This window comes from Leptidea sinapis, chromosome 14, assembly GCF_905404315.1.
Source record: "Leptidea sinapis chromosome 14, ilLepSina1.1, whole genome shotgun sequence".
Lineage (NCBI taxonomy): Eukaryota > Metazoa > Arthropoda > Insecta > Lepidoptera > Pieridae > Leptidea > Leptidea sinapis.
The window spans coordinates 4,752,812-4,776,787 of record NC_066278.1 but is presented as its reverse complement, the minus strand read 5'-3'; the positions used below and the strand labels follow the sequence as shown (position 1 = coordinate 4,776,787).

Genomic DNA, 23,976 nt, shown 5'->3' with positions numbered 1-23,976 from the left:
ACACGACAATTTTATTTGAATTTCAAATTAAAGAACTAAAATATAAGAACGTATACGTAACCAAACAAAATGGAAGTAACGTTTTACTGGTCATAAAGATACGACTGCCTGTATTTTAACTTATCTGCTATATTTTACTAAAATTAATTAGTTAGTTTATTTGTTTCTGTAATTATAAGCAATCAGTAATAACATGTTGATAAATGAGTTACAAAGTTACCAGTAAAAAATCACAGTTATAAAGTGGAACAAAAAGTTATTACAGTAACGCTTTCCGAGTTACAAAGTCAATAACTTTTTTTAAACTTTAAGGTAACTTAAAAAAGTAAATTTTCTCCATTAAAAATCTTTTGTTAGAATAAAACAAGAGTTAAAACTGATAGCACAACACAAACCGATATATGGACAGATTTTAACGAAATCGCCCAATGACGTTTTCATTCGAGCCGTAAGATCATTTTACAAAATTTGTAAAATGATAATGTAATTGTAATAACAATAATTAAAAATTATTATTAATTAATAATTTGTAATTTTTATTTTATTAATATATTTAATATATTCTTATTTATTAGATCTCGTTTTAGAGTAACTTATGTGTTCTATACAAAATATTCTATATGACACTGTAGTTACCAGGCCATAAAATCTTATAAAAAAAATAAAAATTGATTAAGTTACTACATTTTTTCTGTACCTAGTTTGTGGACGTAGTGTTTAAATTCTCTTTGCTAGTTTGTTTATAGAAACAAGCCGCTCTAATTGCGCGGACGTTTCAATGGATACATTGTAACTTGTACATAAAATCTTTTCCGTGTTTTGTAAAATACTTACCGGCTTACATAATGTTTATTAATTGTGATACTAATTACTGTCATGAGTTTGTCTACAAATCTAGCAGCTAAGTTTAATAGGACCGATATGTAGACATAGAAATTCAAATTATACGAATAATTTGATAATAGGTAATATAAAAAACTAAGTATGGAAAACATTTGTAGAGGTTGCTTAATTCAATCTAATAATACAAACTTACAAAAGTATTCAGAAAGAAATAGAAGGTTATTTTTTTATTCTACAGGTATCCAAGTGAGTATAAAAGCATGCATGATTGTCTTAATTAACAGTGTGCAATTTCTGTGTTATTCCATTAGATTAAAACTGCTTGATGGTTTCATATTAAATTTGACATCACTCAAAGTAAGATATATGTACTTACCTAAAATTTCTTATATTATTAGTACTCATGAGTTTCTTACTAAGCATGGTACATACAATCTCACCTGTCCAGAGGTAGAGAGAGATTACAACCCTCCATTTATGCCTTGTCTTAATAATTATTAGTTTTATCCATTTGCATTAACTTTTTAATACCTACCTACTTCTACTTTTCCGAATATTTCGATATATACCCAACTTTAGACAGGGCGATTGGACATGTGGCTCACCCAATGGGAATTAAAAAAAGCAGCTGCCCATGGATATAGGCAATTCCTGAGGTCAAGAGAAATAGGTGGCCAGCCTTTGAGATGGGAGGATGCTCTAGCCTTTAAGATCTTTAAGTAGTATTTATTTATGAAAGTACCTACAATCTATCATTAACTACAATTTTCTACATCTTAAATAACAATTTTTTGTTTGAAAAAAAAATGACAATTCATGGGTATAGATGCAAAAGCGCTTCTTCCATTTCAAGATCTGAATGTTATTTTAATTGTTGGCAACCACTTTTATGTGCTTTTGTTTTTTTTTAAAGTAGGTTCAATAACACCTCTATCCTATAGAAAAAGATGTGAGAAATAAAAAGTTAGGTACAAAACCGCCTCCTTAATACCTTAATAGTAGTAGTAAGTAACTTCAATTTTTTTTTTCAATATTGTATTAAAAGGTGGTAAAATCAAAACTGGACAGTTTTTGTTTGGTTCTCTTAGGAAACACACCATATTTAAAACAAGTATTAAAAAGTTATTTTAACTTTTTTAAGTATTAAAAAGTTATTTTAAATGTTTGTTTGTTAAATGCCTTATATATAAGACATTTTTAAAATAAACTGCTTTTTTTTCATCACGGCATGGATATTTTTTTATACCAAGCTCTGAAGTATTGGTGGCAGATAGTTTGATGTGTCAGTTAAAGCAGCATCTGACTGTAAAAAACAGGCGTATTGATCTTGTGTTGCAGCACTGGGCTCAAAGGATCTGAACTGCATAGTTGTAAATATGAAATATAACTGTGCCTCCAGATTTTTTTAAGTGGCAAGTCGCCCGTGCGAAATTGAAGCAGGTCGTCACAATCTGCGAGCAGCTTTCCAGTTACCCGACTGGAACACGCAAGTTCTGGGCGTTGCCGAAAGCTGCTCTTGGAAACTTCAACCAGCTGTTCCTGCTGCCGTTGCACATGAGGAATGACACATTGGCCCATACGTCAAAAGAGAAAGCCGATCTTCTGTGCGCTCTTTTTGCCTCCAACTCGACTCTTGATGATAACGGAAAAACAGGTGTCAGAACTCTTTGGCCGAAGTACAGTTCAACAGATCAGACAGAAAACTGTTCGGCAAGCTCTGTCTTTAAAAAAAAAATTTATCGAAGTAGGCATTACTTTGCGGAAATCCATAATTTTACAAATGATTTAAGTTGAGTCTCGTGCCAGATTTTAGCGAAACAACACTTCCTGAGGATGCCTCGTGTAGAGGCGAAGCACGTGTGAATTGTTTAAAAACAAATATTGGCGGAATTAACACTAAAGAAAACTTAAATCATTTGTATGAGCTCTGTCTTCGTTGGACGTCTGGAAGTCGAGTGGGCCGGATGGCATTTCTCCAATCGTGCTTAGAAGGTGTGCCCCTGCGTTGACGCCGGTGCTAACGCGTTTATTCCGGCACTTATATTCAAAAGGCGTAGTCCCTGACTCATCAGTATACCTAGAAGGTCACCAGTTGATCAACCACCGACAGTACGGCTTTCGCCATGGTATCGGCAGGCGATCTTCTAGTATACCTAACATATAGATAGGCGGCGGCAATCTAAAGCAAGGGGGAAGGCCTAGCAGTTAGCCTGGATATAGTGAAGGCCTTTGATCGTGTATGGCACAAGGTCCTTCTCTCATAACTTCCATCATTTTTGGATTCCCGAGAGCTTATGCAAGTGGACCAGTGAGGAAGCTGGCCTCACTGGGCGCATTATACAAGTCGTTGTCGATGGTTATTGCTGGAACCCGAAGCCCGTGAACGCTGGAGTGCCCCAAGGTTGTGTGCTATCTCCGACACTGTTTCTTCTGCATATCATTGATATGTTGGACACCTCCAACATACATTGCTTACAACATACATTCATTACACAGGCCATGCAGGTCTCTCGGGAAATCGTCGACCAGTGCCGGGAGAAACTTGTGTCTTCTATCGAGTATCAGAGTATCGCGGAATGGGGTAAAACCTTGTTCAATGTAACCCCTAGAAGACTCAAGTTTGCGCGTTTACCACTAAAAAACCCCAATTGTCGTATCACCGCTATTTAACAACACTTCCCTTAAAGCCTCGCCTGGTATCGGAATACTGGGTCTCGAAATCTCGAGCGATTGCCAATTCCGTGGCCGTCTGGAGGGCAAAGCTAAACTGGCTTCGAAAAAGCTGGGCGTCATCAATAGAGCACGGCAATACATCTCTTGCGCTCTTCAAAGCGCAGGTCCGGCCACTAATGGAGTATTGCTGTCATCTCTGGTCTGGCGTACCCCAGTATCAGTCACCTGAAATGGATCGACCATTTGACCGCTTGCTCTGTGAACGGCTGGATCACTTGGCGTTGCGTAGAGACGTCGCTTCATTATGCGTCTTCCGCCGCATTTATTAGGGGGAGTGTTACAAAGCGCTGTTTCACCTGATTCCTGCCGCCGAATTCCACCTTCGCACAACACGCCATAAATTAGGATATCCTCCCCACCATCTGGATGTGTGGCGGTCCTCCACTGTGCGCTTTTCAAGGAGGTTTCTACCACGTACTACAAAGCTATCGAATGAGCTGTGCGGTGTTTCCGGGACGATACAGCATGGGTACCTTCAAAAAAAGCGCGTAGGGTAGAGTGGGGGTATTGAGAACGGCGGGTAATTGGGATCAGTTAGATATGTAATAGTTCCCTAGGTACAAGATCATCTCGGATTCGTTTAACGGACGTATCCAGCGCCCTTCAGTGCGTACGCAATAGTGAGACTGAATGACAGCTCGCACGCTGTCACTGTGGGTTGAACAATACTTTAAGGGTTTCTGTTATAATTTTTAACGTGTGTTGATCGTGAGCGTACACGTTCCTTAAAGCTCAAAGCTCCTGTGATTCCTCTGGTGTTGAAAAAGAATGTGGGTGGTGGTGATCACTTAACACAAAGTGACCCATACACTTGTTTGCCCTCCTTATATATATATACTTTACAATAAAATATGAGTTTTAAATTATTATAGTCCTTCAACTAAAAGTACTTTATTTGTAAATAGAAGTATGAATTGTTTTTTTAGGTAAAGAAAAATGATTTACTCACATTCCAATTATGTGGAGAATGTTACTCAAATATGAAATTGGCATGTCAATTTAAGAAAACATGTAAGAACTCCGAGAGAAAATTTAAAAGCTATTTGAGTGGAAAAGAGCTTGGGGATGTTCTTGAAGATTTTCATTCATATCTTGAAAATTGCGACAGTTCTGCAAAAGCAAGGTATTTGTGATTCTAAATTACAATATGATAATTGGTTTAATCTGATCATAGTCTTATAACAGTTGTAATGAGCTAAGAACATGATAAAATGTCTAACATTTATTAACATTAACACAATGGTAAGTGATATATCATGGCCATTACAGTGCAATGTCTCAGGATTCTTGAAAAAGTCCAAAATTCTGAGTGGCATCGCAATTGTCCTCACTTCCTAATAACATTAGATGCCAAATCTCCATAGTTATGCCAGTGTTTCTAACTATGGTGTGCTTCAAACTGTAACAATTACTGCTTGCTATTAGCCACCATTTATGTACCACTGCTAAGTGGCAGAAATGAGTGGTGAAGACAGTAGAGAGTACAGAATGTGATGTACCCAGCTAGCCTGTATGTTCTGTGTTTGAAGAAGAAGAAGCTCACTGGTTGATTTTGAAGAAGTGATAAAAAAGCATTAAAGAAAGAAATAAACAATAAGTTTTGTGATAATTCTTAAAAATAATGTTATACTTGAGAACCTATATCACTTTTAAATGAGAAGGTTTTCAAGTTAAGTATTTTTGTTGCATGTTTATTTCTCAGAGCTTTGTCATTAACTTATAGACTTTATTAATTTATCTCATATAAATAATAACATTTTTTTTTTGTCAATATAGTTTTCGTTCTTTTTTTTTATCAAGTTTGACTTAAGAAATTATTTCAAAATAAAATAAATTATTTTTGTATTTATGAAGTCTGTACTAATAAACGGAGAGCCTTTTTTTTGTTCGGTTATACTGTGAAAACTACTGAACTGATTGGAATAATACTTATATCATAGATAGATCCTTCTCAGAACCACACTGCATTAAGATGCAGATCTAGCATATGTTGGTGATTACTTATCCGGTACTTAGATATTGATAGATATACCTATATATTCGTAATACAAATAATTCGAACAATTTGCTTATTTTTAAAGCGATAACCCTCACTTCTGGTATTCATTACAAATATTAAGATGAAGAAGATTAAGATGAAAAATAAGAAAAGCTAATTAAGATAAAGCCACAACCTTAGAGTTGAACAAGACATACAAGATTTATCAATGATACATCACTCAAACGGTTGGCTCAGTGGAAGAGCGCTCGCACGGAACGCGAGAGGTCGCGGGTTCTAGTCCCGCATCGTTCATCAATTTAATTTTCAATTTTAATTTGTGTAACAATTCAGTCAATGACATTTCATTATATACGTCAATTCATACAATCAGCGGGCGTACTTAATTTATATGGTAAAACATGTTTACCCAAAGAGCATTTGTATTTTATATAACATATATATATGTTATATAAATATATATATACATATACCTTCATCATATTATTATGAGCTACATAGGTTATTTCTCATATTTAGGTCATACATAGCCTTCAATAGATTTTAATGGTTGCCATCACATACTAATAAAAGTTTAATTTTTTAGGTTGCCTCATTCAAATGTGCCATATAAAGCGAAGGAAGACGGAAATGGTAACTCTTTTTATTTATAGTCATAATATATGTTTGTTTATATACATACATTTGATAAAAGACAGACTCGACAAATGTTGCAAAAGTTAACAATGTATGGAAACAAATTTGCTTACAGCTTCGTAATTATATAATGACCCGACGGACGTTGTTCTGTTCATAATAAAAAAAACTCTTGCGGATGGAATTTTGCGAAATCCTTTCTTAGCTGACCTCTACACGGTGAAAAGAATATTCCTACCAAATTTCAAGTCTTTAGCTCTAATGGTTCCAGAGATATCGTGATGAGTGACTATATACGTGGAAATCTCTTATTTATATAGATACAATAATAAATAGAAGAGAGCCCAGTTAAACCTGAAATCATTGTTGACGGCAAAAAGTTTAATTTCTGAAGATTGGCTATTAACATGGCATAGTAATATTAAAATGTGTTAAAAATAGCTTCATAGAATTTATTTAAAGTGGGCTATTGTAAATCATTAGATATGTGTAGGTACACTTGTATGATTTAACCTTGTATTATTCGCCTGTTTGATTCGAGTAATGAAGTTTACCATGTTTTGAATTGCCCTCCTGTGAAGTAGGTGTATGCTCTAAGTTGTATTAATTTGCGAATACATCAGCCGTCTGAAGAGTACACAAATACCTGTGCGGATAAAAAGTTATTTGTGAAACAAACCAAAATTACTTAATAACTTTCCTTTATTTACCTATACAAATAATAACTCCTGGGATATTATTTGCAGCTAGTCAATTCACGGGCTTTAATTATGATTTATCAAATAAAACGAAAGACTGCTATAGTTTAATAGAATGTCACATTGCATTAAACACATTAAGCAATGTTTTATATGTTTAGAATATTTATTGTAAAGTTGTTCGAATTTCACGTCAAACATTGAATAGAATTCTATAGGTATTTATCTATCGGCGGCGTAAAGGAGTTCTGACCTTGACATAGCTAGCTGTTTTGTAAACAACTAGTTTATTATTTCTTGTTGTTTATTATGACACTGTTCGATATCATTCGAGAATAATCCTTACGGGTTTAAAAAGAAGCGCACTTATTACGCTATGTGATACCTATGACAATGCGTGATACAATTGCTATTATGTTATTGGTTAACCTTGTTAAAATTAATTAATTTACTGCTGGGGCGTATATTTTTATTTGCGGAATTATTCTCCAGTTTTCCGAACATGTAGTCTTGACACCTAGTATTATATATGTATCTTAATTACAAAAATTAAATGTATTCATTTCTATTTTACGTATAGTATCAACAAACACAAGTATTCGAAATTTCATGAAGGACATACTACAACTTGAGATTCCTGACAATGAGTCTTGCATTATTGATGAAGTCATAAAAGAACATGCAGACATATCTGACGATTCACTGGACTCGAATTGGCTTCACTCGAGTGATTCTGATATACGGTTAGATTGGTAAGCACTGAAATGATAATATTTTTTGTATTTATATATTGATTTGAATGGATGACAATGAGTGGTTTCTTTCCACTACTTCTCATTAAAACTCAAGTGAGTGCTCGAACTCTATTCTGAAGTGGTAAATTTTATAAGGGGTGCAAGAGGCTCACATAATGGGAAGTAAAATACCAACTGCCTATGGACATCCGCAATAGCAAAGGTCAAGAGATTCCGGACCTCAAAGGAGGGGCGACCAAAAGGAGTATATATATATAGGTAGGGTAGGAGTATATATGTATAGTAGGTATATAATATAAAATAAACCTCGTTCAATTTAACCCCTAGAAGATAAAAGTTTGCGTCACGTAAAGAAACCCATTTGTCAAATTCAAATATTTTTATTCAAAATAGGATTTAAAATCACTTATTGTACGTCAAAAACTACCAAAAACTACCACCTATTCAAAAGAGACTGCCTCAGACCTGAGAAGAATGGGCGCAAGAAACTCAGCGGGCTTTTTTTTAAATATAAAATATGGATTACAATGTGATATCTTACAATAAAAATTTATAATTAAAGAGCCTGAGGGTGTTCGCTTTAGTCCCAGTCCGTGGTGTCATTAAGAAAATCGTTTATGCTATAATAACCTTTCCCACACAAACGTTTTTTAACAATTCTTTTAAATTTCATCGTTCTTTTACGGCCGTTCCCAATATTCAGTCCATCTCTTACCTGAGATAAAAATCGTAACTATCGTTGACTTTTCTGTCCCAATAAACTTTCGACGGTAACTCACCTTATCCGTACACGCTGTCTGTCAACGGGACGTCGAATAGCTTACCAGCGATAGAAGTTTGTATGGAAATTGCAAATCACGAGTCCTAATATAAGGCGATATGAATGACTTATCGGGTATATTGGGACAGCTTCAGATTATTGACAGAATACTGACAGTAGAAGATACTAATTTTTCTCTATCTGTAGATAGTATATTAGGAACGGCCGTAACAAGATTCCTGTAAATTCCTGTAAACATTTTGTTTTGTATCACTACTGTTGAGTGATTCTTTGTTCTGATCTCCAAACAGTTAGGTATTATCACTTCTAGTTAGGTTATACTGTACACAATACACAATTTTGATCTGTGCTCTGTTTATTAAAACTCACAAGTCTACACAGTCACAGGGAAGTTTAAACGAGTTCGTGTAAATTACGTATATAAAAAAGAAAAAAAAAATTGTTTGGGCTTGTAAAATTGTTCACTTGTGGGTCCTACTTGTAAGATTTAAAATCAAAGATGCGATATTCTTTTTCAGCCATTTATTAAAAAAATTGTGTTTTGTTACACCACGCATTTAAAAAACCACATAGAAACAGTACTCCGGTTTCCAACTAATGCAGACCAATTTGTGATTTAGTTGACATGTAGGCGTGGTTTCTGTCTGTATTTCTTTCTGAATGACTACCCAAAACCTTAATTAATAGTTTCAAATAATTAATATTTTGCGCGAAAAAGAGAAAACAATGAATATTCATATGAGAATGACTGGTTCCAAATCCAAAGGTAATAATGCCGTTTTTCTTAATGTTTCATAAAAAATCTTTACAGTCTCAGTCCTTTCTCCATAACACGGTCAATACTGAATGATCATTGCTATTCAATACAACCAAGTAATTTTGAAGAAAATGAGAATATTCAATGTGAAGGCCAAATAGAATCTACCAAACAGGACATAAATGAAATATTTTATCAAAATAATGCTCAAACGATAAATCAAGAAACATCTTTACGTAGAACTACATGTACAATTGATAAGAATTTAGAAAGGGCGTTGCTGGAAAACAATTTGCAGAATATTTCATTGGATGCTTTACTAGCGACACCTCCAAGTAAGAAGTTCACTCTTATGAGATTGCTTCCTATTTCAATATTAAATAGCTTTCATTCATATACATAATTAAAAAGATTTTGATCGTTTTTTTAAAATTAAAACTTATAAACTTCCAGTGATGCCAAACGCTTGGGCACCTTCTACACCGACAATACAAAATATTTTATTTGGTGAAAATCTTGATACTGATGTACACGTTATGTCAGAGAATAATGAACAATTTAATATACAAGATACTGCTAAAGCGATGTTGACAGATTTTGAAGAAAAATCTAATGAAAACCAAAATATATACAAAGCAAATGATCAAGAAGTTGTACTTACTAATGGTGAAGATATTAGCGAGCTTATTGAACAATCAAATAAATTTGATGACAAAATTGATGTAAATTATACACATGTCATTAAAAAAACTGAAATATCCAATGTTAACGGCAAAAATAAGAAAATATATTCTCTTAAGAATAGGCGCTGTATTGAATGTCAGAGGGTTTTCAAGTCGATTGGAGCGCTGAAGTGTCATTTAGCAAGAATACATAAATTAAAAATTGGCAAGGGAAAAATGAAAGTGAAAGAAAAATGGAAACCAAGAATGATGATTTGCGATTATTGCGGCAAGACATTTATGAATCCGAAATCTATGGTCAACCATATTGAAAACCATGTTGTAAGTGTAATGTTTTGTGCTTTTTTTATTAAAAATAAAGGTCGAGACGAGCAGGACGTTCAGCTGATGGTGACTGATACGCCCAGCCCATAACAATGCAGCGCCGCTCAGGATTCTTGAAAAACCCACAAATTCTGAGCGGCACCACAACTGCGCTCGTCACCTTGAGACATAAGATTTCAAGTCTCATTTGCCCAGTAATTTCATTAGCTACAGCGCCCTTCGGACTGAAACACATTAATGCTTACACGTTACTGCTTCACGGCAGAAATAGGCGCCGTTGTGGTACCAATTATCTAGCCGGCATCCTGTAGAAAAGAGCATATGCATAAAATAATACATTCTTTATTGAGTTTCATTTCGCTAAATTTCAGAATCCTGTAGAACATAAATGTACGAAGTGTCCGTTGACATTTAGTTCAGAAGCAAGGCTTAAAATGCATCAATCAACACACACTGGTTTCTTCATCAAGAAGCCTCCTTTAAAGGTTTGTGATACATACAGTTTTTATTACATTACAAAAACGAGTACAATATAAGGCAACAATACAAATGTAACGCCCTGCCTTGCTGGCAACCATAGACCTAAATAAGAAGGTAAAGTAATTCTTGCATGATGACTTTCCCCTATATACGAGGGGTGGCTGATATAAAATCTACTTTGTTAAAGAAAGTTTTGAAAATCGAACTGGCCACTGCAAAATCATATTCTATATTTATTCCTTTTTCAAAATTATGACGCTTATTTTTTTTCGCTTGCTTTTGTTTTTTTGGCGCGGCTTTGATTTCACCATGTCGAAAGAAAATTGTAAAATGATGAAATTTGAGCATCGAGCAGTGATTAAATTCCTAAGTAAAGAAGGAAATACGCCTACGCAGATCAGAGAGCGGATGTTAAAGGTGTTTGGTGATTCAAGTCCTTCTGAATTCGTCATAAAGTTTTGGTCGAAGCAATTTAAACATGGCCGTGAGAGCCTGGAAGACGACCCACGTAGTGGAAGGCCAATTTCTGCTGTTACCGCAGATAATGTTGAAAAGGTGAAGAACCTGATTCTTGCAGATCGGCGAATCAAGCAGTGGGAGATAGCCAGAGATGTGGGCATTAGCAAGGAACGAGTTCATGAAATTATTCACGAACATTTGGGCATTTCCAAGGTGAGCGCGCGTTGGGTCTCTAGAATGTTGACCCCCTTTGACAAACAAAGGCGAGTAGAATGTTGTCAGGCATTTCTAGACCTGGTCAAAGGTAAAGAAGAAGAGACTATCTCTCGAATTGTGACCTGTGATGAAACTTGGATTCGCCAGTGGGATCCGGAAAGCAAACAAGAGTCAATGCAATAGAAATTTAAAGGAGAAAAGCCGCCAAGGAAGTTCAAAGTTCGGCCGTCGGCTGGAAAACTAATGGCCACCGTATTTTGGGATGTCGAAGGGATTTTGATGATAGATTATTTGCCTAAAAATACAACAATGAATGCTGAATATTATGCAAACTTGCTTGACCAGCTTCGTGAACAAATCAAAGAAAAGCGGAGAGGCAAACTCAGGTGTTCTGATTTTACAAGACAATGCTCCTGTACACACAGCCTTAACGGCGAGGTCAGCCCTGAGCAAAAACGGCTTCACAGATATTAACCATCCACCTTATAGTCCAGATCTGGCTCCCTGTGACTATTTCTTATTCAAAGATTTAAAGAAAAAATTGAGGGGTCGCAGATTTTCGACGGACGAAGAAATGAAGGAGGCTGTGACTGACCATTTTGACGAGCAAAATAAAAATTACTATTATAACGGCATGATGTCACTTATTTGCAAATGTCATAAGTGTATTTCACTTGCAGGAGACTATATAGAAAAATAAAAAAAAAACTAGCCATCAGTCTTTTCTTTCATAGTTAGGTAGATTACTTATCAGCCTCCCCTCGTATGTATACATTGAGGGACTCGTGCAGCAAGGATTGCAAAATGAAAAGAAGAAATACTCGTACACCACCTTATTTGTTCCACAAATTGGAGTTCTCACGACGCCAGGTGCGTATGGCTACAAGTTTGGTTTGCCCAAAACACCGTACAACTGCATTTCGTGGCGTTAACTGCGTTAGTTTAGGGCTACTTAAATTAAAATACAAGGAATATCTTATTAATGTCCAAAAATCAATTTAAAATATTTAAAAAAATTAGTTTGTTTTGTGTGGCAATGGAAAGTTTAAATCAAGTTTAATTGTTTTTATTTGTTGTTAGTTTTAATTTTACACCCGAGTTTCACTATTTTTGTGCTTTGTGCTCATAGAGAATTAATAGTTTGTACACCTTCGTGTGACAGGACTGTGCGTTAGTAGCGCTCTCTGGGTTTCCACGGAAGACCAGCGTTGTGGATTATTTCGAAACCACAACTATGCTGAGTTGGGGGCCCATTGGTGTCATTAGATCATAATTAGATTAGTATAACCTTAAGAACTATTATCAGAATGTATAATGATGTCAATAAACATTTTTTCTTTCTTTCTTTCAAAATGACAACAATATGAACAAATTATGAATCGCATGTGATCGCCACAATATATTGTTTCAAGCAAATTTTCCTAGATCTATTCTATTCTTCTTCTTCTTTGTTCTTCTATACTACATGTTGGCCAATGTCATGTTAAAGTAGACCACCAAGCCTAGAGTATTTGTTTTCTAATTTTAATGGTAGTGATCGGTGCTGATATATATATATAATGTACTTCAACTAAAAAGTTTATGTTTGTTCCGGTAAACAATAGGCGAATGGAGAAATATAGAGGCAATGTTTCAGAAAAACTCTCAAACTTGTATTTGAATTATAACAGTACTCCAAATGAGATGTATGGTAAGTTATTTAAAATAATTAAAACAGAGTTTGCTTCTATATTTACTTCAAAGACAGTAGACTCGGGTGGTCTCTTGTCATTTAACAACTGGGCAACAGCTGGTATTCATAGGAGCAGACAACGGTTATATGAACTATTTAGTGAGAGATCATCATGTAATCATGATGCATCTTTCCTTGTATATGTGAAAAATTATTCAAAATTATTTAAGAAAGTATGTACTATTGCTAAGTCAATGCATATTAGAGAAATAATTAAAAATGCTTCAAATAAAATAAAAATGACTTGGAAAGTTATTAACTGGGAATCTGGAAGAGCGAAAGAGTGCAAGTTTGAATATAATCTAATAATAAACAATACAAAAATCCACTCTGAGCAGGAAGTAGCTTCTGCTTTTGAGAAATTTTTTTCTGACATTCCAGTTTCCATCTCAAGCACCCTTGTCTCCTCCACCAGTGTTGCCGAGTCACTTCTTTTGGAAAATGTTAAGGAATGTAAACAAAATTTCAAATTCAGTGTTGTTAGCCCAGCAGAAATAATTAAAACTTTCAGATCCTTAGAAATGAAAAATACTGCTAATATATGGGGCATATCTGTAAAAATAATAAGTTCTGTTATTGACGTCATAGCACCATATCTACCACTAGTTTTTAATAGCTGTATTGAACATGGCGTGTTTCCTGACCTTCTGAAGTATAGTAAAATTACACCAATATTTAAATCGGGACTCACTTCTGACCCGAATAACTATCGCCCTGTTTCGGTGTTGCCGACCCTTAGTAAAATTTTTGAAAAAATTATTTTAAGCCAAATGCTTACTCACTTTAACACTTATAAGTTACTTCATATAAAACAATTTGGCTTTACTAGGGGACGCTCGACTACGGATGCAGGTGTTGAACTCATCAGGAATATTTTTGAGGCCTGGGAGGAATCACACTTGGTATCTTCTGTGATTTATCTAAGGCTTTTGATTGTGTTCAACATTCAACGCTGGTCAGGAAGCTATGCCACTATGGTATAAGAGGATATGCACTCGATCTTCTGATCTCATATTTAAATAATAGGATTCAGAGGGTCGAGGTGAATGGCAGGAGATCTCCTGGGACTCCTCTCGGTATGGGGGTACCACAAGGGTCAAGAGGAAGGGTCGAAGAATAGACATTCTTCGACCCTTCCTCTTCCTAATTTATATAAATGATCTACCTAACTTTGTAGAAAAAAAACACAAGGTGGTATTGTTTGCGGATGACACTTCACTTATATTCAAAGTGAAACGAAGCCAAGTTTTATATGACGAAGTAAACAATGCTCTATCTGACATCGTGTACTGGTTTAGCGCCAATAACTTATTGTTAAATAATCATAAAACCAAATATATTAAATTCACCGCGCCAAATGTCAAAAATGTAGATGCGAATATTTTATTAAATGGAGAGGTGGTAAAACCAGTGGAATCTGCTATATTTCTTGGCATTACTCTTGATTCCAAATTGCAGTGGGGCCCCCATATTGAAGGATTGACGAATAGGCTTAGTTCTGCAGCATATGCGGTTAAGTAAATCAGACGGTTAACTGACATAGATACGGCGAGATTAGTATACTTTAGTTATTTTCATAGTATTATGTCCTATGGTATATTGTTATGGGGCAGTGCGGCCGATATTAATACTATCTTTGTGCTGCAGAAGAGGGCTATTCGCGCGATTTATAACCTAGGTCCTAAAGAATCATTAAGAGAAAAATTTAAAGAAATAAATATTTTGACTGTTGCTTCTCAATACATTTTTGATAATGTTTTGTATGTTCATAAGCACATTGAGGAATTTTCTAGAAACTGTGACATTCATAATGTTAACACGAGGAACAAACATAAACTTGTTATGCCTACTACTCGGTTGGGTCGAGTTAGTAAGTCTTTTGTTGGGCGATGTATATGCTTCTACAATATGATCCCAGAAAATTTACAAAACAAATGTGTTACGAAATTTAAAAGAATTGTTAAAAAACGTTTGTGTGGGAAAGGTTATTATAGCATAAACGATTTTCTTAATGACACCACGGACTGGGACTAAAGCGAACACCCTCAGGCTCTTTAATTATTAATGTTTATTGTACGATATTACATTGTAATCCATATTTTATATAAAAAAAAGCCCGCTGAGTTTCTTGCGCCCATTCTTCTCAGGTCTGAGGCAGTCTCTTTTGAAGGGGTGGTAGATTTTGACGCTCAATAAGTGATTATAAATCCTATTTTGAATAAAAATATTTGAATTTGAATATATATATCAGCACCGATCACGATATATATATATATTTACAACTTACGACGGTTACGTGAACCAATCACTTAGTGATATTTACAAATTAATCTTCTTCGAACATCTATTTTGAGCAATGCACGCACACTAACACAAAGTGACATACAAATCGCGAGTGTAAGAGCTAGCTTGTCACGCACACTAAAGTAATAAACCTGGCCTGTTTCCATTGGTTTTCTAGCAGCAATAGGCTCTATCTGGACTTATTAATTAAATAAGCAAATTTTAATCGTATTTAAAACGAAGTAATTTTTAATGTAATTCTATTATAAGATCATTTAATTTTATTCATCACCATAATAAAGGAGGAATCTGTTTTTGTATAAAATGTATGTACGCATTTTTTAAATCCGCATAGATATTCTTTGTAAGCGTTAAAAAAATTAAAAAAGTAGAATTAGAACTACAGTTTTTAAAAACCTACGTTTAAAAAAACCGACTTAAAACACTGAAAAGTATTAAATAACTAAAAATTTTATTTAATACAACTGTTATGCAAACCTTTAATATTAATTAAACACTTTTATTTATATGTGCTACCTATTGATAGATTTTAAGTCTGTGCCAAGCCAAATGTAATAGTGATTTTTATTCGAATTTAGCAAATTTTAAATTCCCGCTAAATGCTTTGCTCTAAATTCAAATTCAAATATTTTTATTCAAAATAGGATGTGAAATCACTTATTGAAAGTCAAAAAAAATCTACCACCCATTCCGAAATGAATGCCTCAGGCCTGAGAAGAATGGGCGCAACAAACTCAGCGGGCTTTTTTTTTATCAAAAATATGTTTTACAATTAAAGTAACATTTACAAAGTAACATTGAACAATTAAACTTATTATTTAATAGCCTGAGGGCGGTCGCTCCATTCCCAATCCGTGGTATCATTAAGAAAGTCATTTATGTTATAGTAACCTTTACCACACAAATGTTTTTTAACAATTCTTTTGAATAACGTAATACTTTTGTTTTGAACATTTTCTGGAATCTTGTTGTAAAAGCATATACATCGCCCCACAAAAGACTTACTAACTCGACTTAGCCGAGTAGTAGGCATCATCAGTTTATGTCTGTTCCTGGTGTTAACATTATGGTTATGACAGTTTCTGGCAAATTGACTTCTGTGCCTATGAACATACATTACATTATCAAGAATATATTGAGAAGCAACAGTCAAGATGTTAATTTCTTTGAATTTTGCTCTCAATGATTCTCTAGGACCTAGGTTATAAATAGCGCGAATAGCCCTCTTCTGCAGTACAAATATTGTATTAATATCGGCAGCGTTGCCCCATAGCAATATACCATAGGACATAATACTATGGAAATAACTAAAGTATACTAGTCGCGCCGTATTTATGTCAGTTACTTGTCTAATCTTTTTAACCGCGTATGCTGCAGAACTAAGTCTGTTCGCCAATCCTTCAATATGGGGGCCCTATTGTAATTTGGAATCTAGAGTTATGCCAAGAAATATAGCAGATTCCACCGGTTCTATCACCTCTCCGTTTAACAAAACATTTGCATTTACATTTTTAACATTTGGTACGGTAAATTTAATGTATTTAGTTTTATTGCTATTTAACAATTGAATTGAATTGTTAAACAATCTGATTGGTTAACAGTAAAAATGACTTTTGACAATAATTAGGTAATTGAAATTTCTAAACCTTCCTTCATTTTCAAATTATCACGTTTGAGGTTCAAAAAACTGATAATAAACAATTTAAATTGCAGGAGTTAATCATCAGTGTTATCATGGAGAGTTTATATTCAGGATAATTTATCAATCGACTTTTTATTCGAACAAACACTAACATTCACTCACACCACACAACCTACTCACCGTTTCAGTTACTCAATATGGATACGATTTCTTCTTTTCTTTCTATTTAATTTTTTCTTGTAAGTTTTTCTCAATTTTTATGTAGTATTTTTCGTTTTTGTCTTAAACTACAAAATTTATCACATACTATTGAACCGTTATTAGTATTCTTTTAATTGGCGTATCTATTCTGTATTATTTTTAATATACTCAGTATATTTTGCTAGCAGTAAGGAATCATAAATAAATACTTAGCGTTTCGGACTCGAACCCACGACCTCTCACGTTCCGTGCGAGCGTTCCTTCCAACTGAGCCAACCTTTCGAGTGACGTATCGTTTGAAAAATCTTGTATGCTTTGTTCAACTCTCAGGTTGTGGCTTCATCTACAGGATTTCTTTACAGTTGATAACCTGCTCAACCCCAATATTTGCATATCAGGAAATTGACTTTATTGTCGCTCTTGTAAATCTAATATTAAAAAGTGTGTAATCCTAGAAGTGTGGGGTTATCACTTTAAAAACATAACAAATTGCTTAAAGTTATTTTGTTGTTACAGAAGTACGTGTGTGAGGAGTGTGGTGCCACACTGTCCACATCATCCAACTATAAGGTGCACATGATGCGACACACCAAGAAATATACACACAAGTGCCAAGAATGTGACGCCGGCTTCTTCAGAGGGATCGATCTTGTCGTACACTTGAGGTAAGTCTACATAATATTGTATACCTTGGCGCGTGCCTAAACAACTAATTAATGATTTATTATAATTAACTAGCTGACCCGACAGACGTTGTTCTGTAGATAATAAAAAAAAAATACTGTTTTATAGGAATTTGCCAATAATATTTCAAAACCTCAAGAATTATTTCGTAAAAAATGCTCCCTGTTGTTATAATGAAATTGTTTCACAGTGGAACTGTCAAACCGTGCGTCACTAAGTTCTCTCATAGTGAATATGTCCATACAAAACAAGTATTGAAAATAAAAATAATTATGGGTCAAATCGAAATAAAAACTATCCTATCTCTCAAGTTGGATTAAACTGCACTCCATGAAGTAATCCCCATTAAATTCCGTTCATTAGTTTAGGAGTCCATCGCGGACAAACAACGTGGCACGTAATTTTTATAAATTGAGATTTATAGAGCTTTTGATGTGTTTAATTACATAATAATAATAATATAATAACCATATCAATGATATTCATTCTTTTTACTGCTTCATCATAATGCAGAATGTTCGCTCATGTGATTTTTAGCTTTTCGTATTCTTTATAGAAAATATATCAAATCAAATCAAAATCAGTTTATTCAAGTAGGTCACGAAAATGACACTTTTGAATGTCAAAAAAAATAAAATATTTTTCTTATTGAATCTACCACTACTTCGTAAAGGGTTGAGCTAATGAGAAGAAGTAGCAAGAAACTCATTGCGACTCTTTTATATCAAGATTTACAGATCATTTCAATTACAATATAATTTGTAAAATGTAAAATGATGCAACAAACACACTCAAACGTCAAATAGTCAATGTCTTATACGAGTAAGTCAAAAAAATAAATGTTAATTAATACAAAAGTTATTGGAGTACAGTAGCTGCATCATCCACATACACCATAAATCAATAAAGGTATTCTGTGAGCATTTTATAAGCGATTATAAATAAATAAACATGTATATATCCATACATATATATGTATACACAATAACTTTAAAGTATCTGAAACCGAGTCCCCGGCAACAGGATCATCCCGCCACCACAAGCAGCGCCCGTTCACGAGCATGACGCATGAGCCAGCCATCGCCTCCCTCAACCATATTTAGGGAAGGGGACGACCCGTCCCATGTCGCCGCCACAAGCAGTGACATTTAAGCGAGTATGATGAAACCTGTTACGAGAACTCAACAAACAACAATAAAATAATCCTAATACATCCATATAATCCTACATATCATGCAATACTCACCAAATACCTCTACTTACAATTTGATAATTCTGCTTAAACTTGTAATTAATATTATATTTTTACTAACAGTAATCAAAAGCTCGCTAATCCTTTAGGGTAATCTAATCAAAATCACCTTATTCAGGCAGGTCAAGGAAATGACTTTTCTTTTTATATCCACCTCCTTTGAGGGTTGAGCTTTAATAAGAAGTGGCAAGAAACTCTTTGTGGCAATCACTCACAAATCATTTCAGTTACAATATATGTAAAGTGATGCAGCAATAATACTCAAACTACAAATACTAAAAAAAAAAATGTAAATTAATACGTAAAAAACAAGAGCTATTCAGTACATTCACGGCCGACTACTACTGTATCAACAATAATACCAGGCCATGGTACAGTTGATGCATCAATTCACACACACCGTAAATAAATAAAGGTATTTAGCGACCATTTTATTAGCAATTATAAAAATATAAAAATTTTAATTTTAAAACCATGAGGCAGAGTTTCCGGCTACAGGATCATCTTGCCACCGCAGTATAAAAATTGTATATAAAATATTTATTTCGATACTTCAATTACTTTCCGAGATATGGAGTTATAAACATATACGCACGGCGCGAGTTTCGACCGGCCAGTGTTCGCTACGTGTGACGTCATAAATCAACATTCGCTTAGTACTTTCCGCGCTCCGGTACGGGTTACTAGGACTTACGCAAATATTGTTTGAAATTAGGAGAAGTCGCGGGTTCGAGCCCCGCATCATTCATAAATTTTGACAACAAATATCATTTGTATAATGAATCCCAGAAGTGAGGGTTATCACTTTTAAATAACAAATTGTTTAGATGTATTCTTGAACATGAGAGTATGTTGACAGGAAACACACGGGCGAGCAACCGTACTCCTGTGTGTACTGCCAGAGGAAGTTCTCAAGACACGACTCACTTAATAAACATCTGAAGACACATACCGGTATGTCTAAAACTATTTAAATATATTTTTTATGTAAAACGAGGAACGCCGCTCATACAAAAGACAGGAGCGTTACCGACCTCGATCTTATGATTGAAGATAACCATGTCGAATCATTCTTGCGCTCTACAAAGCACAGGTCCGGCCACACATGGAGTATTGCTGTCATCTCTGGTCTGGCGCACCCCAGTATCAGCTCGATCCATTTGACCGCGTGCAACGTAGAGCAGCTGGGGACCCGGTGATCTGTGAACGGTTGGATCACTTGGCGTTGCGTAGAGACGTCGCTTCATTGTGTGTCTTCAACAACATTTAGCACGGGGAGTGTTCCGAAGGGCTGTTTCACCTGATTCCTGCCACCGAATTCCACCTTCGCACGACACGCCACAAATTTTTATATCATCCCCCATGTGGCTGTGTGGCGGTCCTCCACAGTGCGGTTTTTAAGAAGCTTTCTTCCACGTACTACAAAGCCGTGGAATGAACTTCCTTTTTCGGTGTTTCGGGGATGATACGACAATGGTAAAAAAAGCGCGTACACCTTCCTTAAAGGCCGGCAACGCTCCTGTGATTCCTCTGGTGTTGCAAGAGAATGTTGGCGGCGGTGATCACTTAACACCAGTTACGCTCGTTTGTCCTCCTTTTCCATAAAAAAACGTTCTGGACTTACCGCGCAGTGAATTCCATAGTTTGATAGAACATGGAAGAAAAAATGTCCTTAAAAAAACTGTCTGTAGGTACTTATGCACGAACGCAAGAAGTATATTTACTTCTTTGGCAAAAATGAAGGATTTTTGTAACAAAACAAAAACCCTTAATTTTTTATTTCTCTTGCTTTTTTTTAAGTTTGTAGAAAAAACAATATTGTAATAATGAATGTATTAAATACAACCAATGAAAATATTATTATACCGCATAATAATCACAGTTAGTAAAATGAAATATTTTTATTTTACAACTTCTTATCTCCGCTGCGCTCCAACTAGATACCGCACTATCTTAGAGCAATAGCTTTTTCATTAAGACAATTAGATACTTGTGTGCATGGCTAGTGTCAAGAACCCTCAATGGCATCTTTCAAATATTTGTAATATACGCTTCGTGTTATTTTACATTGAAATTTATAAAATACAAAATACTTACTGATGATATGTGATCCCAGTGACTTTCTTATTTCTTGAAGTATTATTTTTACAAAGTTTCACTACGAAAAACGGCATTTTAGTTTCAATTATTAGCAAAGTTTAACAGAACATGTGGCATGTCAACGTCACACACAGTTCGAGACTAGCTCGAGTACACCAACTTGGGCGTAGTATTAATAGCCGCACGTCTATGGTATCTAGTTGGAGCGCAGCGGAGATAAATCCTTATTGTAAGTACAACTTATACATATTGAAATTTAATTTAATTCTCGTCCATTGCTTGTGGTACGGTAGACATTCGAGTTACAAGAAACTTATGGTAGTTGAAATATGAAACAAATGGAGTGGTTGACCACCTAACCGGTAAATATCGTAAAAGGTCACTCTCATAATTTATTACCAACGCGCCAAAAGAAGTATACCCAACATAAAAAACGTATCTAACGTGCGATTCTTAATCAATTTTAATCAAGGGCTTCAAATTAAGATTTAGATTGAAAAATAATAACAGTTAATTATGCTTGGGAGGATTCATGTGATGCGTTAGGAGTGTTTTGTGATCTATCCAAGGCATTCGACTGCGTCCATCATGAAACCTTACTTCAAAAATTTCACCACTATGGGGTTAGAGATGTTTCACTAGATTTCATAAAATCGAACTTGCGTAATAGGATTCAAAGAGTAGCCATTAATGGAAAAAGATCAACTGGCTCTATCATATCGATGGGTGTACCGCAGAGCTCAATCTTGGGTCCTTTTTTGTTCCTGGTTTACGTCAATGATTTACCATACCTTATTCAAAATAAACATAATATTATACTGTTTGCGGACGATACATCCTTGTTATATAAAATAAAATGCCAGCAAAAAAATTTCTGTCAGGTTGATGACGACATTGCTGAAGTAGTAAATTGGTTTAATGTTAATAACTTACTTTTAAACGAAAGGAAAACAAAATGTGTAAGGTTTACACTTCCAAATATAAAGCATCAACCAACACCTATAAAAATTAATAATGACAAACTTGATGTAGTAGAAACGACAACATTCTTAGGCATTACATTAGACTAAGCTACAATGGGGTGCTCATATAAAAAACTTATGTAATCGACTTAGCTCTGCAGTATTTGCGATAAAAAAAATTAGGCAGCTGACAGATGTTGAAACGGCTAGACTTGTATATTTCAGCTACTTTATATTTATTAATATTATGACAGTACACTGCCAGTACATATACGAGAACCTCCTATACGCTCATAAAAATATTAGCCAATTTAAAAAGAATAGTGATGTACACAGTGTCAATACTCGAAACAAACATAAACTCGCAATTCCATCTACTAGGCTCCGTAAAATTGCTAAATCTTTTAAAGTGGATTGTGTTATATTTTATAATAAACTCCCAAATGAAATTAAAATATTACCTAAATAAATTAATATCTAAGGCCTATTATAATATATACGAGAACCTCCTATACGCTCATAAAAATATTAGCCAATTTAAAAAGAATAGTGATGTACACAGTGTCAATACTCGAAACAAACATAAACTCGCAATTCCATCTACTAGGCTCCGTAAAATTGCTAAATCTTTTAAAGTGGATTGTGTTATATTTTATAATAAACTCCCAAATGAAATTAAAATATTACCTAAATAAATTAATATCTAAGGCCTATTATAATGCGAAAGATTATTTGAATGATAAAGATAGTTGGAATTAATGTTCTAAATTTTGTTAATGAATATTGTTATACTCATTTGAATGCTATTGTAACTTTTGTACTTCATCCTGACTTGTACTAAATAACTTATAAAGTTTTACTGTGAATAAAGATTTTTTGACTTTGATTATTTGAAAAATAATATATTTTAAGCTTCAGCTTGTGAAGCTAATAAATCAGTTTTAATAATATAATTGCGTTATATATTTCTAAATAGTTTTTTTAAATCAACAATTTTATGAAAGCGATAAGCCTCATCTGTATTAATTAGGAACATGTCCGTCATTTGTCTCAGGTTGACGGTCGCAGTATGATATTATCGGGGTCGTATTACATACATGATAACAGATGGCCTTTTGCTCGTTCCGCCAGTTATCCCGGTTTCGTAATTTAAATACAAAGATGTATATATTAAATAGTTTATTTTTTTATTTTTTCAGGAGAAAAACCATACACATGCAATTTTTGTCGAAGAAAGTTCAGTGACCCCTTCGTAATGAAGGTTCATCAAACAAATGCACCAAAATGTTTGGAAATACAACACAAACTTGCATTCCCTGGCGATATGGAGAATTTGTGCATTGATTAAATAAAAACTGTGATATTTATATTGTTTTAATTACAGTAAACTCATTAGAATAGTACAAATTTTGGTTCTTTAATGTTCATATTGTTATTACATTTAAGATATCTGGTAACTTTTTGAACCAAATAAACCTCCTAATTATTATTATTAAATTTAATTAGTACATAATTTATGAATGATGCGGGAATCGAACCCGCGCTCTTACCAAATTGGCCAACCGTCCGAATGACGCAAGATTTGTAAATCTTGGTGTCTTTGTTGGTTGTGGAAATTAAATTATATTTAATCCTAGAAGTGAGGGATATCACATAACAATAACAAACTCACTGGAATAGTGTTAAATGTCACTAATTATCATTCTCTCTTGCTCACATATTACTTACTACTCAT

General features: G+C 34.4%; 1 protein-coding gene across 1 annotated transcript; it reads left to right on the top strand.

Moving 5' to 3' along the window:
- The first annotated feature begins 711 nt into the window (after positions 1–711).
- LOC126967881 (zinc finger protein 624-like) lies at positions 712–23,606 on the top strand. Its single transcript, XM_050812576.1, has 10 exons — positions 712–1,089; positions 4,503–4,699; positions 6,162–6,208; positions 7,490–7,661; positions 9,257–9,537; positions 9,656–10,206; positions 10,581–10,694; positions 17,760–17,908; positions 20,039–20,133; positions 23,441–23,606. The coding sequence occupies exons 1-10, from the start codon at positions 985–987 to the stop codon at positions 23,587–23,589; spliced, it is 1,860 nt and encodes a 619-aa protein (XP_050668533.1). The 5' UTR covers positions 712–984; the 3' UTR covers positions 23,590–23,606.
- Positions 23,607–23,976: the final 370 nt, after the last annotated feature.

Bases quoted from the DNA above. Each gene is read 5' to 3' on its own strand.
- LOC126967881 (XM_050812576.1), top strand. From the start codon at position 985: ATGGAAAACATTTGTAGAGGTTGCTTAATTCAATCTAATAATACAAAC. The intron at 17,909-20,038 runs GTAAGTCTACAT...GTATGTTGACAG, and splicing joins GATCTTGTCGTACACTTGAG to GAAACACACGGGCGAGCAAC. The intron at 20,134-23,440 runs GTATGTCTAAAA...TTATTTTTTCAG, and splicing joins ACATCTGAAGACACATACCG to GAGAAAAACCATACACATGC.